This window comes from Crocodylus siamensis, chromosome 5 (assembly GCF_052110815.1).
Source record: "Crocodylus siamensis isolate JL-2025a chromosome 5, ASM5211081v1, whole genome shotgun sequence".
Lineage (NCBI taxonomy): Eukaryota > Metazoa > Chordata > Crocodylia > Crocodylidae > Crocodylus > Crocodylus siamensis.
In genome coordinates, this window is record NC_143399.1 from 199,095,914 (window position 1) to 199,112,150 (window position 16,237).

General features: G+C 44.8%; 1 protein-coding gene across 2 annotated transcripts in view; it reads right to left on the minus strand.

Moving 5' to 3' along the window:
- Positions 1-1,415: 1,415 nt before the first annotated feature.
- Positions 1,416-16,237, minus strand: part of CRHR2 (corticotropin releasing hormone receptor 2) — a 245,018-nt gene continuing 230,196 nt past the window's right edge. For both annotated transcript variants that reach the window (XM_090047826.1, XM_090047827.1), the window contains one exon: positions 1,416-3,232. In XM_090047826.1, the coding sequence (XP_089903952.1) occupies positions 3,092-3,232 (141 nt within the window). In that variant the 3' untranslated portion in view covers positions 1,416-3,091. The remainder of the gene's footprint in view (positions 3,233-16,237) is intronic.

Sequence of the window (16,237 nt, forward strand, 5' to 3'; positions counted from 1 at the left end):
CAAAAAGGTTTGCTCCCACTGGGTTAAACTATTAGAAAAAGCCTGTGAACTGTGAGGGTTGTTAATCATTGGGGCACATTTCTGAGTGATCTTGTGGAGTCCCCAGCACTGGAAGATTTTAAGATCAGGTGAGACAAACGCTTGGCTGGCATGGCTTCGTCAGGGATCATCCTCTTCCGTGAGCAGGAGGTTGGATTTAGCGACTTCCCGAGGTCCCTTCTAGCCCTAGGACTCTATGAACATTTCAAGCTTTCATTGATTGGTGGCTACTAAATAGAGAAATGGGATGGGGTTTGTCTGTGGGGCTGTGCAAAGCCTCACAGTCCACCCTGTCCTTCCTGCTTTACTGGATGCAAATTATACCCCCCACCCCCCCCAACCGCACATCGGCTCTGCTCTTCTGGGAGATGCATGAAATGGGGGCAGAGCCACAATATTTTAAGGGAATGGTCCTAATGTTTCAATTTGCACTAGTATAAATTAGCAGTAAGTTTGCATACCCGTTCATCTGAGACTGTTCCTTGGCCCTACAGAGGTGCTGATCAATGGGCACTTGGCATTGATGGGGCAAACTCCAAACTATCTGGATGCTCAACCAAAACCTGAGATTCATGGGACTACAGAAGTGGGAGCAGCTCTTGGCTGGGCCAGAAGTATAAAAGAAAAATCCCTTGGGGACTGTATGGCCCTTGGCCTGCCAAGATAATCATTATTAAGGTGGCCATGATGCCTAGGAGAGCAAGTGGACTAGGGCATTGTTGTGCAAACACACAACAGAAAGATAGCCTCTGGCCCAAGGTGCTTACTGGTAGAAAACAAGAAATAACAAAGGGTGCTCAAAAAACTATAATTGTTTGGCAGGCAGCGAGAAGACGCTGCTGCAGGAACCAGCCAGCTTTCCTTTTGCATAGTGGTGGGAAGGAGTTGTACCATGTGTGAGATGGGAAATTTCACTCTTGCAATTAGCAGCATCTGACATGGGAGGCTGGGATCCCTGCGGGGGCGGGGGGGTAACGTGCATAGGAGAGTGGGGTCAAAGCTGATGGCTGGAACCGTGGGTTTGCATCCTACGATAACCAGAGTGGCTGGAATGGCTACTTACCCCAAATTGGAGCTCTTTTGAGTCTGGAGCAAAGCAGAAACCTGCTTGGTTTGGAAAAGCTTTCCATTTTCCTGCAAACATCCCACACACCTCTCTGTGATTTGCGATCCCTCAGGGGCTGTAGGTCCATTAGCTCGCTCAACCTCACACTATCCACACAAAGCAGGCAAGTACTTTCGCCAGCCAGGTATCTGCAGGAGGGAGCATGATTTCTTCCCCATGCATCCAGCTCCAGCCCCTTAAATGAATCTAAGCATCCCAGGTACACGGCATTCACAGCTTTTTAATGTGCTCAGTGGTCTCCACCTTCACCCGAAGCATGTCAAGTCAAGCAACATTAACACAGAGCTTCATCTCAGAATAGAAACAACTATACAATGGTGTTGCCTCCAATAACGTCAGGACTCAAAAGTCCCCTTCTGGGCCAATGTAATTCTGCTCACTACCAAGGAGATGCCGGTTTGACGACAGGACTGTGAGTTTAGACACCAAATTTAGTCCTCACCCTGAGCAGCTTCCATCCTAAACGCCTGCAAATTTATACTGATGCAACTCTGAAAAAAACAGATGACCGCAGTGCTGACCATGTTCCTGTGTAGAAAGGCAGAGAGAGAGGACTTTCTGGAGCAGACCTCTGGAGGTCCCTTTTCTATGAAAAGCTATTTTGTAACCTGTGTTCCTCTGCTGCTGTAACGGAGCCCGGATGGCAGGACCGATGCAGAGAAACGGGGCTACTCTGTAAGGGGCACTGATCACTAGGAACCCGGTAAAAGAAGGATGGAGGCATTTCCTTTGCCATTAAGAGCCCTTTCCTGCAATTCATCTTCAAGTAGGTTTTTCCCATTTTGTCATTGTCAAAAGATGGGTTATATTTTTGCTTGCCTTTTTTTGTGCTTCCAAAACCCTCTCAACTCCACCAACGGCCAGAACCCATTTCCTCATCTTTCCCCTGGGAAAAAGACCTCTTGTTCAATAGAAACCAACCCAGAATAGTTTATTATTGAAAATATACAATATTTCTGAACATCACATAAAAAGCCTAACTAGATGCACCTGTTCTAGTTCAAAGTGATGAATAGATATTCTTTGTGCAGCATCGAGCACTATCCTTGTCACTCAAAAACCATCATCGCCATTTTTTACAGAGCTTCCCTTTTTGAATCAAAAAACCAAGCAACACAATTGAGAAAATCCTCCAGGTGTCCCTTTGCCCTCCCCTGCCTTCCCCCAGGTAAAAGCAAATAAAGACGTCCAAAGGCTATTTTACACAATGTCGAAACTATCGGGCTAAAGCGGAGATGAGTGAGAATAATTTATAGAGAGATCTAGAGATATTACAGAGTTTGAAGGCTGCAAAACCTTTTCTGTCCATAGGGCTGGCTTCAGACCAGACAAAGAGCCCACTGGTTTCCATACGGGCCAATGCCCTTCTGCCAGGGGCAGACATGGAGAAGGTGTCCAAGTTCTGGTTCTCCACGACACCTTCAACATCGTCGTCCGTTTACTGCCTCGTGCACTTGAAGGCCAGCTCTGCAGAGGAGAAACTTTTTCCAAGAGCAAAGGAAGAGGTGGACGGGCTGCCAAGCAAAGTGGCTGTAACCGTTGGGCATGGAAAGATGGAAAAGATGGGCGGTTCTTTAGAAAGTCTTTGGAGCCACCCTAGTTCAAGGGGAAAAAAAACAACCCATGAAAAAACAAATTTTCCTTCCATCTGGCTGTCTTATTCTTCATGGCTAGAGGCTGAAAATCTCTTTGTTGAGCTAACAGTTTTGACTCCTGTTCTTCTTTCTACTTTGCTCCCTGCCCTCCCCACCACCCACACTGTCCTCTCCTATGTTACATATTTGGCTGGTTGCCTTAAAGCAGCATCGGGCATAAATGGATAAATGTCCACAAAGACACGAGGGGGTCACCTCACTGCTGAAAGAGCATGGTGCAAAGAAAAAGGAAGAGGGAAGGGGAAGAGAAGGCCTCTGGGCTTCTGTGCGATCAAACGGCTGCAGTCTGTTTGATGCTGTGGAAGCTGATCCTCGTCGGGGAGGTGGGAATAGACATGGCCCGGGCCACACGGACGCGGAGGGAATGGTGGTCCTGCCAGCGATGCCATCTTTTCCTTGCGGCTGAGCGGACCTAGTGGGAGAGAGAACAAAGGATGTGAATGCATGGACAGAGCAGGTCTCCCCCAGTCAAAGAAACACTCGATAGGACACCAACCCATATCTCCTTTACCATTTTCTGGGGCTTTACAGTCTATCTTAGGTGCTTCTACAGCACCTATCTCCATAGGCACTGAGCGTATGTAATGCATTTTTCATCACAATGCCCCTGTGAAGCAGTGGAGTGTTATTCCCATTTTATAGAGGGGGAGATGAGGCATGGCTGACTAACCTTGGATTGAAATTGTAGTAGCCACAAACTTCCATGAAGAATAAGCACTGCAGTATGGACCTGGAGTCCAGGCCGGCTTGCACAGCTCGTATGGCTCCCCCTTGCTTGTTCTGCTAATTAGTCTCATCTTCTCAGCTTTCCAGGGGCCCAGCATTATGGGAGAGTAGAGGGTGTCCCTATTCCCTAGCCTGGTGGTAAGTGCACTCTAGTGGGTGGTGGAAGATGTGGGTTTGAATCCCAAAAAGGCTCTTGAAGCCAGGTCCTCCCATTTCTTGGAGGAGTGCTTTAACCACTAGGCTTTGGCACCATGAATGTCTGTGTCTTAAAAGAAACAGAGGGAGCCTGGATGCAAAGGGCCAACTGATGTGCCTATGCCTATGGGTGGGTCTCCAGCCCTGATCCCAGTCTCATAGAGACCCTCAAACCTGTAGACAGACACCTCCCTGCTACACAAGTCTCAAGAACAGGTAGGATTTCTGCTTTCCCTATTGACAGACTTGGGGATCTGCCATCTTACAGTGCTGATGCCCACTCCTAGCCACCTAAGGGTCTCCATTGAAAGCACAGAAATCTCCAGCACCCAACTGAGCCTTGCACTTTCTATGGGTAGCACCAAACGTGCACCTGTGTGCATGCTCAGCAGTCCCATGCCTGAGTCCTTTTTTTGGAGTAAGGCCTTAATCTTGCCATGCTTCAGTGCTGACACAGGGGGGTGATAACATCCTCATATATCCCCCCCACATTGTCCATCTTCTGGGTTCAGACTGCAAGTGTGTCAGGTCAGAGACCATCTCTTATTATATATATATGCCTTGCGTCTGATCCCATTTGAAGCCCCCGGTGATACTCTAATAGTACTGTATTTTCTTGCGTACCCCATGGCCCCAAACAGGACACATCCTTTGTTTCTGGAAGGCAAAATGCAGAAGAAACGATTTTCCCAGGCTTCTCAGGCTGGCTTTTTCATGGAGAGGCTGTGCTGCTCGATGCCTGCCAGCTCCTCTTCCAGCTAGCAAGGAAGAGCAGCCTGCTGGACCCACAACTGTCCAGCATTAACTCTTTCACAGCCACTCTCCAATAGGCAGCAGTTTTTGGCTGCTCAGACTGCTCACAGGGAAGCTGGCAGCCCTCTGGCAGCACCGAGTCTTCATGCACCTACTCCACCATGCTCCTATTCCAGTGAGGACAGCTGGTTTCCCCTCTTAAGACATGCATCTCGATTTTAGAGAGCTGGTTTTGGGGGGAAAGGCATGTGTGATATGGTAATACCTAGAAAACACTGCCAGCCAGATGGAGATACCACAGGTCAACAGTCTCCCTTTAAATACTGCACACCAAACAAAACTCATGTGCCTTATTACTGAGACGCTATCCCCATACAGTGTTTGTCCAGCTCTGCTGGCACACTCCCATTGACAGACATGGAAGGATACCTTTCTCAATAGGAAATGAAATCATTCACAGGCTCCTGTTGGCAAAGTGAAGGCCGGGAGGGGACCCAGAAAAACATCAGCAGGGAGAGACGGGAGCTATTTATGCTAAAGGGTACAGCTGGCACCATAGGAAATAGGTCTGAACTGGCTGGGAATAAATTTGGGCTGGAAATCAGGAGGAGGTTTCTAATTGTCAGGAGAGAAAGGATCTGGAAGTGCCAGCCAACGGAAGGAACGAGAGAAAAACACCTGCTTTAACATGGTGTAGGATCCATTGTAGAAAGGATTTAGGAACCTGCTCCTTGAGAGATTCAGTGACCCAGCAAGTCCCTCCTGTCCCTATGCTCCCAGGACAGACGCTGAAGAGTAATGCTGAGTGACTGTCTGATTCATCCATTCTTTTTAGAAAATACGACTTCTATGCAAAGAAGCCACTGGCCTCCAGGAGTGTCAGAAATGCATCTGCTTTTCCGTGCTCCACAGTGGTGAAACAGCACGTTCACAGCATTGTTTGCCCCCTGTATTTGGAGCGGTGAAGGATCCTGCCCCAGCTTCTGTGTCAGGTGATCATACATATAAATTATATTTGCATGAATATGACCAAGGCTGTGGGTCAGACATGGATTCAAGGGGGTCAGGTCCGAATTATCCTGAGCTTAATGTGGATTTTCCATGGCCTCTTTCTGTGGGAAATGGCACACCTTGCCTTGCATGTTGTGTTCTTACACGTGGACCCCTTTCACTAAATGCTGAGGTTGTGCTAAGACGATCTCTTTGTCTCCAAGTAAATTCACTGCTATGCAAGGGCCAGCACAAGGTCTATGTACCGCATAAGTCCCAAAGAAACTCTCCAAGTGGATGAATGTCATCCTCCATGCGCACGTACGGGAGGTGGCTCTTGTGGATGTACCGTGTAGCCTTGAAAATTATCTTGAAGAGAGCTCGACAGGGCTAACATAACTAATGCCTCTGCGTAGCTCTGCTAGCTGAACTCTGCTGGGGCATGGAGATGATGAGTTATTTAATGGCCCCTGTGTGTTTCTGAGCAATTTGTTTCCACCATATACTTACTCGGATAATGAAGCCAGATTAGATTTATCATTTGAGCTTCAAGCCAATCAAGTCAAATAGAGTGACCTGGAGATAAAGATGGGAATCTAAGCAAGCAGTCATTTGCATGCTGCTACCATGCTGTTCTTTGCCTTAGATGTTCGAGAGCGGATAAACAAGGTAAGATGAGAGTTGACTTTATATGCGAGGCTGTCTTTATGGGCCGTGCATCGGAAAATATGCTGCTGCACGCTTACAGAAGTCAGCAGACACAAATTCGTTAGAGACAACCTCAATCTGACAATACTTGTGATGTGTCAAAAGCCCAACCAGAAAAGAATCAATTAAGATTTCTCTCTCATCATGAATTGAAACTCTAGCAAGATCTCAGCTGAAGCTGAAATTCTATCAAGAGTATTTCAGGGGGAAAAACAGCCAGAATTGGTACAGCAACATAAAAACTAACATACACCATGGTTTGACAGCAATAGAAAAAAATAAAACAAATTAGCATCAGCTCTGAGAACCAGCTTGAAAACTGTTAATCACTTTACAACAGATATATTGCCTGCCTATTAAGTATGTATAGTCAGTGATATCCTAGCAACAGCATTAGCGTATCAATCATCTGATAGCAACAACACTTGCCCATAATAGCATCTGGATGCATACAGACATCATTATCAGTGGTTAGGGCACACACAAGCAGCCCAAGGGACAGAAGAGATCACCTTTGTCTCAATAAACATCAGATCACTTGAGATAACAAAGGACATCTGTGTTTTTGGAGCAGACACTTATAAGTTAAGTTCCCTATACCGCTTGTCTTTGGTCACAGGATTACTTATTTGATTGTTCCTTCTCTTTGCAAATTCCTTGTGAATTATCACAATCTTCCTACATTTCTTTGTTACTTGAAACTGCCAAGAGAGTAATACTTACCAGCATATTCAGGTTGGTAAGTATTAGAAGTCATGAGTTGTTCATACTGAGTGCTCCTTCAGATGTTCAACAGGTAGGATTTGGCCAGCGTGACTGGTCATGGAAGTGATCTGGTTACAGTTTCTGTATTACGATTCAATGACCTAATAAAGGAATTGTCACCTTTTTGCCTGTGTCTTAATTAGAAAGACTCTCGTGGGTATCTCACCTCTCATATTTACCATAGAGACCAAGGGTAGACAACCCCACGGCGCAGGTGCCAGAGTGTGACACTCGAAGGCACTTTGCTTGGCACGCGTGCCTCTGTGTGGATGGCAGGGAAGAGGTTGGGGCTACATGGCCACAACAGGGATCAGGCTCCTCACGGCTCCCCCACCATCCACCCTTGGCATGCCAACATCTTACAAGTTGAAGTTGCAGGTGTTTTTTGCACTCTGCCCAAAAAACATGGCCTACCCCCGATACAGACCATCCCAGGAAAGGGGAGAGGGAGAATGATAAAGCATTCAAAAAAATGTCCTTCTAAATCAAATAGATACCAACTATCCATCACTGCTGCTGTACCTTTCTGTTAATGGTTGGCAAATTCTTTGTAACCATACAATAAAAGTGTGGTTTAAGCAAGAAGCTAAACGTTGGGTGTGATCAGCGGCAGATCCGGTGGGAGGCGGGAGGGTGCAGTGATGCAGTTGCACCTCCGCTGTGACTTCTGCTCAACCCAAATTTAAAACCAACTCCCTGGGAGGGGGAGAGGCATTCCTAGTTGGGCAGCAGTGGGAATCAATTGACTTCACGGCTTATAAGAATCAACCTGATGCTTTCTAAGCCCTTCAGTCCACAGGTGTTAACACCCCTCTCCCCGTTTTCATGATCATGATGTTCCACTGATTCAGCAATCCTTTCTTCTGCTAATCTGCTGTCTATTAGCTGCTCCTTGTAATACAGTTCCTATATCAAAGCTCTGAAGACTGTTTTTAACTCTACCTAAACACATTGATTCGGGCATGGAAACGTTAACTCCAGTGTAGAAATAACTTTAAGTGAAATACTGGATGGACTGTCAAGATGCTCAAGGTTAGGTGTTGTTTGAATCTGAAAGAGAGGTACATTTACTTCTAATGACTACAGGTCTAATGAAACAATATCTTTTGATTAGTTTTTGTGCATTTTCTACATAATCTATGATGTAGCAAAAGAACGTGCAGCCCAGTAAAGTTGTGTTTGTTTTTGTTTCAAGCTTAAACAGAAGAATATAACCCTGGACTCCTAGCTGATTAGCAGAGCTTCTAGTTTCTTTTTAACTGGAGAAAAACGTGTGTTGTGTCGCACCTCACCATTTGCACCCCTTTTCAAAATCCTAGAGTTGCCCATGGCTGTGGCAGCCTTACAACTCTGTTTTGGGAGAAATGTCCCATGTGTGGAACATGTAAACAGAAGAAAGCTTGATGTGCTCATACCATGTGCGGCATAACGGTAAGGTGGCCTTGAGCCTCTGCATAGTGTGCAACACAAATACATGATAGAAGGGTAAAAATGGCAGGATGGGAAAGACCTTGATGCTAAGGCAATGAGCCATAGAAAAGAAAGTAAAAATGAATGCATTAAAAGAAGAAACAATATGGCTACAGCAGTGGGAAAGGAACTTGGGTGCCAAACTTCTGGTGGAAGAGAAGCAATGGAGCTGGAGTAAACAAAAAGTGAGGACCTTGGTCAAAGTCCCATCCTGCCCACCAGGCTAGCACAGTTAAAGCACAGTTAGCAAAGACCTGGCACCCTTATCACAGGTGTGGGCCCTCTACCTGACTCTTAAGCTCTATGACAGATGTCAAGTGCCTGACATGAGGCAGCAGGGGAGGGGCAGAAGGCAGGGGGCTACATTTGTATTTCAAAGTGAAACCTGTAAGGGGCAAGACACTGGAATACCTGAGACAAGACAGAGACACTGAACGCATGAGAGCTGTGAGGGATGTGAAAAGCATGTGGTCGAGGCACCCAAGGGATAGAAGGAGGTGCAGCTACACCTGTAAAAACCCCAGGCAAAGATGAGGCTTGTGGGATCTCCTCCTCATCACCTAAGAAGACCTGCTGATCCCCCAGAAATCAGACTTTCTGAATACCTGGCTGTAAAGAGACACTCTGCTCTCTGGATTACGTGAGACCTATGCAAGGCTTTCTGTTTGTCCTTTTGGCTTATTATGTTGCATTTTAAGTTAGGCTAAGTTGTGTGTGCTATCACCGGGTGCGTCTACATGTGCAATTAATGCGCCTGAATTTTCTTTGCAGAAATGCAGCTGACAGGAGCCACCCAGTCCAGAGCTGCTCCTGACCTGCTCTGCCCCTTTGGAGCAGCCTGGAGGAGCTCCAGGCTCCCCCAGGTGCCAGCCCCAGGGCTGGCGGTGGTACAGGGGCTAGTCTGAATCCGCACGTGGCTGGCAGGCTCTTCTGGACACTTGCGGAACAAGTCAGGACCTGATCTCCACATGACCGGGACACAGGAGTTCTGGCTGCAGGATAGCTCTCTAGGCCATGTAGGGATTGGGATGGGTCCTGATCCCCACGTGCTGCCACAGCCTCCCTCTGCATCGGGGCTTAGCAAGGCAGCAGCAGGACCCCTGCTGCCTGGGATGACTGGGAGCAAATTGCTCCCAGTCAGCATCTACACATGTGCTACTGCACAGTAGCTAAAGCGCTGTTAATCTCGTACCTATATTCCCTGGTACTAGCAAATGGCACATTAGCATAATTTACTGTGCAGTAAATCCTGCTCATGTGTAGATGGTGACGCTTTACTGAGCATTAGTTTAGTCTAATGTGCAGTAGAGTGTCTTGTGTAGATGCATCCACCGTGTCTTATTTGGCTGTGTCTTAGCTTAGGTGGAGTTTTTACTTTTGTTATTTGTCACATACTTGAAATTGTAAACTGCTGTGTTCAGTAAATGCTCTCTACAGAGAATGGACTATTCATGTTCAAGAATGTATGAATTCAGTGGCACTACCGAAAACCTAATATTAAGTCTGGCAACAGTGCAGTAGTTTCTTAAGCCAAAAACATAAAAGGGAGTGACATGGCTAGCATCATAGCTGAAGTAAATGGAAAGGAGGAATACTGATTTCAGGGGGCTTTGAAGCAGGCCAAGAATTACTTACTCAAATACAAGACAAAGTTTGCACCCCTAGTTAGCAAGGGTAAAAAAGCCCCTCACCTTGTAATTGCATACAAGGAAATCTCACTATGTACACTGTCTATCATTAAACTACTGCCAAAATCTGCATGTGGGCAGCAATGGAAACCAGATATGAAGTTGATTAAATACAGCCAACAGTGAGCAGGACTATAAAACATGTGGCCCATATTGGACAAACACGCTGATGGGAACCTATCACTAGAATTGGTTAATGCAGCTTACCTGCATAAGCATATGGCAATGCCCATTAAGCACAGTATTCCTCACTGTCATCTCTTTTTAAAGTCATGGTGAGCCACTACATTGAATACATTTTTACTTTCGCTTCATTCCCACAGCTGAGCTGTGCCTTTCTTTCCCATTTCCAATCATTCCTGTTTCTTCACCAGCCTTAAATGCCTGCCAAACATCATGAAACAGGGCCCCAAACAGTACACCCAGAATCCCACTGTCACCCCCTCTCAGCCTGGTGCATATGGTTAGTGTGGCACTGCTCTTCATGAAGAGAAGCTAGACCAGGTCGCCCTGTGCCTCATTTGCATTTAAATCTTTGGAGCATCCCAGGACTCATGACAAGAACACCCAGTTCCAGTCATGAGTGAGGGGCCAATTAGCAAATGGATCCTTAGTGGGTTTATCTGGAGTACACGTACAAGCTGATCAGTGGTGAGCTGTGGGGTCACCAGGGCCTGAAATGCTGCTGACTCTGCTGAGGCCTAGCCCAATGAACTATGTGATAAAACATGAGCCTTTAGCATTAGATTAATATCAAGCACAGAGTGCCAAAGTGCTGCTCAAAGGTGTATTTCTAGAATACCTGTGCTAAAACTTCCAGCAGCTTAAAAAAAATGTAGCATGCATCAGTTCTGGATAAACTAAATATATGGAGACTATATGCAAATTGCTACAGCCATGTTTAATTTCAGGGTTATTGGTTCTGAATTTACTCTTCATTTCCATGTGCTCAGGGTGAGCAGGGTCTGCCAGTAAGGAGAAGAGGAAGGGGCTGCCAGGGGAAAGAGTTGGGGAGAAGTAGAGGGCAAAGGGCTACCTGACCTTCCCCCCCTCAATTTATTTTCCCTGATGTAGCAGTGGGAGGGGAACAAATTCAAGGCAAACCGTGAATAATTAGTTTCTATACTTTAAAAATGATAACAAATGTATACATTTTCCATATATAAAATCTAGTTATTGGGGGTCATCTTATAATCAGGATCATGTTGTATTTGAGTAAATACAGTACTGATGTGTCTCCATAAAAGTGACACTGAGTGATAAATTCAACAACTGCCATCTGCCTTCTCTACTAGCTATGTACACGCTATGTTTCAGTTCTCAGAACTGTGATACCATTTGAGACAACTTATTGCTCACAGTTTAGATCTCTTTGGTAAGAAACAGATAGTTAGGATGGGTCTTGCAGAAGTTAGGTGGAAGCTCAATTAAATTTACTTTCAAGATAGATGGGGAAAGTCGGGTATCACCAGAGTATAAAGAGACCGAGACACTCATGGTTGCAATGCCTCAGTCTCATAGTGGGATCCATAATGGACCTTGGGGGCTGAAGAACCTGATGGGGGTTAGGCATAAAATAAACAAGGAGCTGTTCAGTACAGGGAGGACTGAGATGCACCTGAGCATACCCCCAAGCAGAACTATAAGGGCCTCGTTTAATCATGTTCTCAAGCCACGAAGAGGCTTGGAAGGCAGGCAGACTCTTCAGGCATGTCTACACTGTCAAGGGACCATGCTATCCTATGGCTCAGCTAACTCAGGTTAAAGGTATTTTACCATACTCAGTTTAAAGGCATTTGTAAATGGATGGAGCTTGAGTTGGGGCAATCTTTGTGCAATGGCATGAGTTGGGTCTGTGAAGTCAAGCCCGGTGTGTCAGTACAGATCATTGGTCTTATGCTGAAAGGCACTAAAACCAGACGTCAAGGAGGGTGAGGAGGCTTCTTTGATCTGAAGACGACTGCAGACTTCAGCAAAGCCAATGAAAGTGTCAAACCATTTTAGGCTGGGTAGAAGACACAGTTAAGAGAGTTGTAAACAGTGACAGACTACAAACCAAGACAACAGGCTTTGGCAGTGCGGAAGGCTGTGCTTACAAATGCGAGGTAAGGATATTCATTTACAACCCATGTGGATTGGAGGTGGAAGCCAGTTGCAACTGAGACCCTGACAAGTAGCAGAGGGTCAAGGTTTCTTGAGACCAAGACTTTGTGGAGTGGCAGACTTGGGAATTTCTAAGTAATTGCAGGCTGATGTTTTCTCACGAAGTTCAGAAAAGCTGGACATGTTGCACATTCTTTCTGCACAGACAGGGTTGAACAACAATATATTAACCTACTTGCCCTAATGGATACGACTCTTCAATATTGGTGAACTACTCAGGTCAAACTGAGTAACAGTCTTGTTAGATGACTGAAGCAGCCCGTTTGTTTCAGACGTCTCTATTCAAAGGACCCCTTGGATTCCATATTGCCATTATATAATAGCTACAATCCACACGGTTACAATTTCCATTACAATTTCAAGGTAAATAAAGCAAATTTAATAAAAATAAAATAAATTCTCCCCGCATCCTTACTGAATCAACATTGTATATTACTTAATCTCATGAAATACTGCCCAGATGGCTTTTTCATATCCTCAAACTGTGTCTTTTAAGAATTTTATGGCCTGTCCTTATTTTATTTGTTGAAATGTGTTCATCAGACTGCAATTAATTATTTTTCCAAGACAGGTTCCCATTGGCACCAATGTAACTATGTCACAATAATGAATGGATGGCTATTTGGCACTTCCCGTACTGGATACGGGAGCTTAATATCTAAGATTACTAAAGCCATGAGTTTTATGTAGGAAGGAAATGTATTTCAGCACAGTTTTCAATATAGGGGGAACCCACCCTTTTCTTAGCCTTGGGAGTATGGAATATGAAGCCGGAAGCAGAACTGCAGTTCTACACATGAAGGCTAAATAAATGGAGGTAGCCGGCTCCAGGCTTCTGCACCTACTGTGTGCTGCAGCTTGGAGGCTATGCTGTCAAGGGAAGGAATGACCCTTGTACTAAACTGCAACCTCCAGGGGTGATCAGGAATAGGGGGCTGGGTGAGACAGATCTTCTGATGCATATTAAAGGTCAGATTTAAAGGACCGGGGCATTTCTTCTTGGTCTCTCTGATAGGATGCATTGCTGCTTGTGTAATCATTCTTCACTGTGTGAGGAGGCCACATACTGCCTGCTGATGTGCCAGAGGAGAGTGGGCTGATATAACATGGATCATCAAGTTTCCTCTGAACTATAAGACAGGTCTGAGTAACAGCACTGGAAAGCTGGAGGCGAACACAAATGCACCACTAAATATAACGGCCCAGAAAAGAATCTGAACTCTTGCAAAACCTGTCCAGGGATTCATAATGACCAAAAATGACTTTGCTTTTAAAGATTTTACTCTACATTTAATCTCTTTCAATAACCAGGCATTTGCATCAGCCATAGGTAGCAGTGCTTTCAAGAAGTCCCTTCCTACCCTGCTATACCATAATGTTTTGGCTAACCTTGCGTACTGAGTAATTGTCTAATTGATGTTAGTCCCCCTGTGTTGTCATTTGGAGTTACATTAATTGCATTGATTAATGGTCTTACTATTAATCAGCTACTGTGCTACACCCCAGAGGCAGACAGATTTCAGTAGCGAGCGAAGCAACTCTTAAATATGTAAAACATGTAGCATGGGCAGATTTTGTACACTTTTACACATTGATGCAATATGGCAATAACATATGGCAAGGCTGTGGATATGCCAGGTAGCTGAATTCAATTAACTTATAAAATGGTACATGCAGTATTGCATTATCATTACAGAGAGATTTAATTTTTCCCTCCAAATTTGAGCTGAATCTTATAATGCTGAAATCTGAAACTTAGAAAAAAGGAGAAAAAATTGCAAACACATTTGGTGACGTTTTCCTCACTTTTGGAGCAACTCTAGAGCTTGCTCAAATTCCCCAAAATGTTTAATTCTGCAAAAAAGCTTGGAGAAAAGGAGCAAAATAAGGTTTTCCCCTTTTTGACAAGCTCCATCAATCTATACACATACCTATACATCTCTCATCTACAACCACGTATACATATTATTCAGAATATAAGATTTAAGTTTCAAACTGCTGATATGCCAGAGGAGCGGATTTTTGCAGTCATCTCTCTGACAAGAAGTTGATCTTTTGGTCAAATGTTAAGACCCAACACCAAAGCACAGAGGCTTTAGATCTTCTCAGTGAAACAGCTGCACATTTTTCACTAATCTCTTTTTTTGGATGGATGCATCACGTTTGCTGAAACATTCACCCTGAAGCAGACACTCATCATGGGAAACTCATCTGAATGGCTGAAGTTTGGCAAAGTTATAAGCAACTGGAAACCAGATTGTATGATGAAAAGTATGGGGTAACCTAGAGACTACGCAGCACTGATAGTGCACGTGATACAACTACAGCTACATCCACATAAGGGAAGTGATGGCTTGTTCGTCTCTCAGTGTCCTCAAATCAAGACCGAATGCGTTTTTGAAAGATAGGTCTTAATCAACAGAATTTACTGGGCTAAATCCAGGTGCAACTGGTTGAAATTGTCTTCCCCGTATTATATATGTCAGACTAGATAACCTAATGGTTATTTCTGGCCTTTAAAAAATCTGTGAAGCTGTGCAGTTACCTATACTCACACAAACAATATTGTATACAATACTGCAGAAGCATGCACCGGATTCAGAGATATACAACTTTGCTGTACATTGTCACTGCATTATATAGCTTACAGATGTCAAACATACCTCCAAGAAGCAGAAAATAACCCTGAGCCACAGCTCCATCCATTAAAAAATTCAGAAACAATAAACAACTACTCAACAACAAAAACTCAAAACCATCCAGGAGAAGTGCTGGATGGATGAGATGCTCTCTCCAGCACAGCCCTGTGCCATTATGCCTACATGTGGTATGATGAGGTTTTAAGTAAACAGATTGGGTAGGTAAAATTAAATGTGATGTGGTGACCTGACAGCCAGTGCTGAAGAGTCTTTCGGGAGCATCTCGATCCATATGGCAGTCAAGAAATTGAAAAGTCTGCAATCAAGGCTCATTCTAGTTAAGTGCCTGGGGGCATAAGTGTAGACATTTGTTTACAGTGTGTCATTTTTGGTAGCTTCATAACTTCTCAAGACCCTTATTGCTTGACTTTTTCTGCAGTGCAGAGCTGCTCATTAAATCAGATCTGCCTATCTGCAGCCTAGAGAAGTTTGGCAAAAGGGTTAAAAGCTACATAAAAAGTATGGGGCCAAAACCAATTTCCCAATCCACAGCAGAGCTCACACTGAGCTCCGTGGATATTCAGTTTTGTGCAATAGAGATAATCCTGCATACAGCCTATTTTTCAGGCTTAATGGTGTTTAAGGTCTGCCTAGGGCTTGTGCCACAGGTAAATTTGCCCTGTGTGCCTCTGTATACAGCAAAATTGCCCATGCAGTCAACTGGCTACAGCCTGTTAAGTTAGGGTTGAAAAAGTAGGCCTTCAATCCCTGGAAGATAAGCTGCTTGAGAACCCATATTCCTGTGCCACCTACTTCCAGTTAGGTATGAAATACAAAGTCATCAATTCTCCTCTTTCTGACTCAGAAGCAGCAAGTACATACAGAAGCTTACAAAAATATTGATTAACCATCTTTTAAAACCCACAGTCACTGTGGATTCTGTTTCTGGTGGAGGCTCGAGTCAAACCTTGCTTTCTTTGAATTGTTACATCCATTCCTATTGCCAATGCATAAGCACTTAAAAGTCCGGCTGAACTGTCATCAATGCCAAGACTGCAACAACACAAGGCCCTTGGCTTAGCAATTGTAACTGGAAGAGAAAGAAAAGGATGGTCCAGTGGTCACGGCTCCAGTTTGGAGCCAAGGAGACCAGGTACAATCCTCTCCTTGGCCACAGACTCTGGGTGCAAGCTGTTTAGCCAATCTGTGCCTCAGGTCCTCACATATATAAAAAGTGGAAGTAACTTTGCCCACTTCCCCATTACAGAAGGTTGTGAGGGTACAGACATTAAAGACTGAGAGGATCTGAGAGACTACATC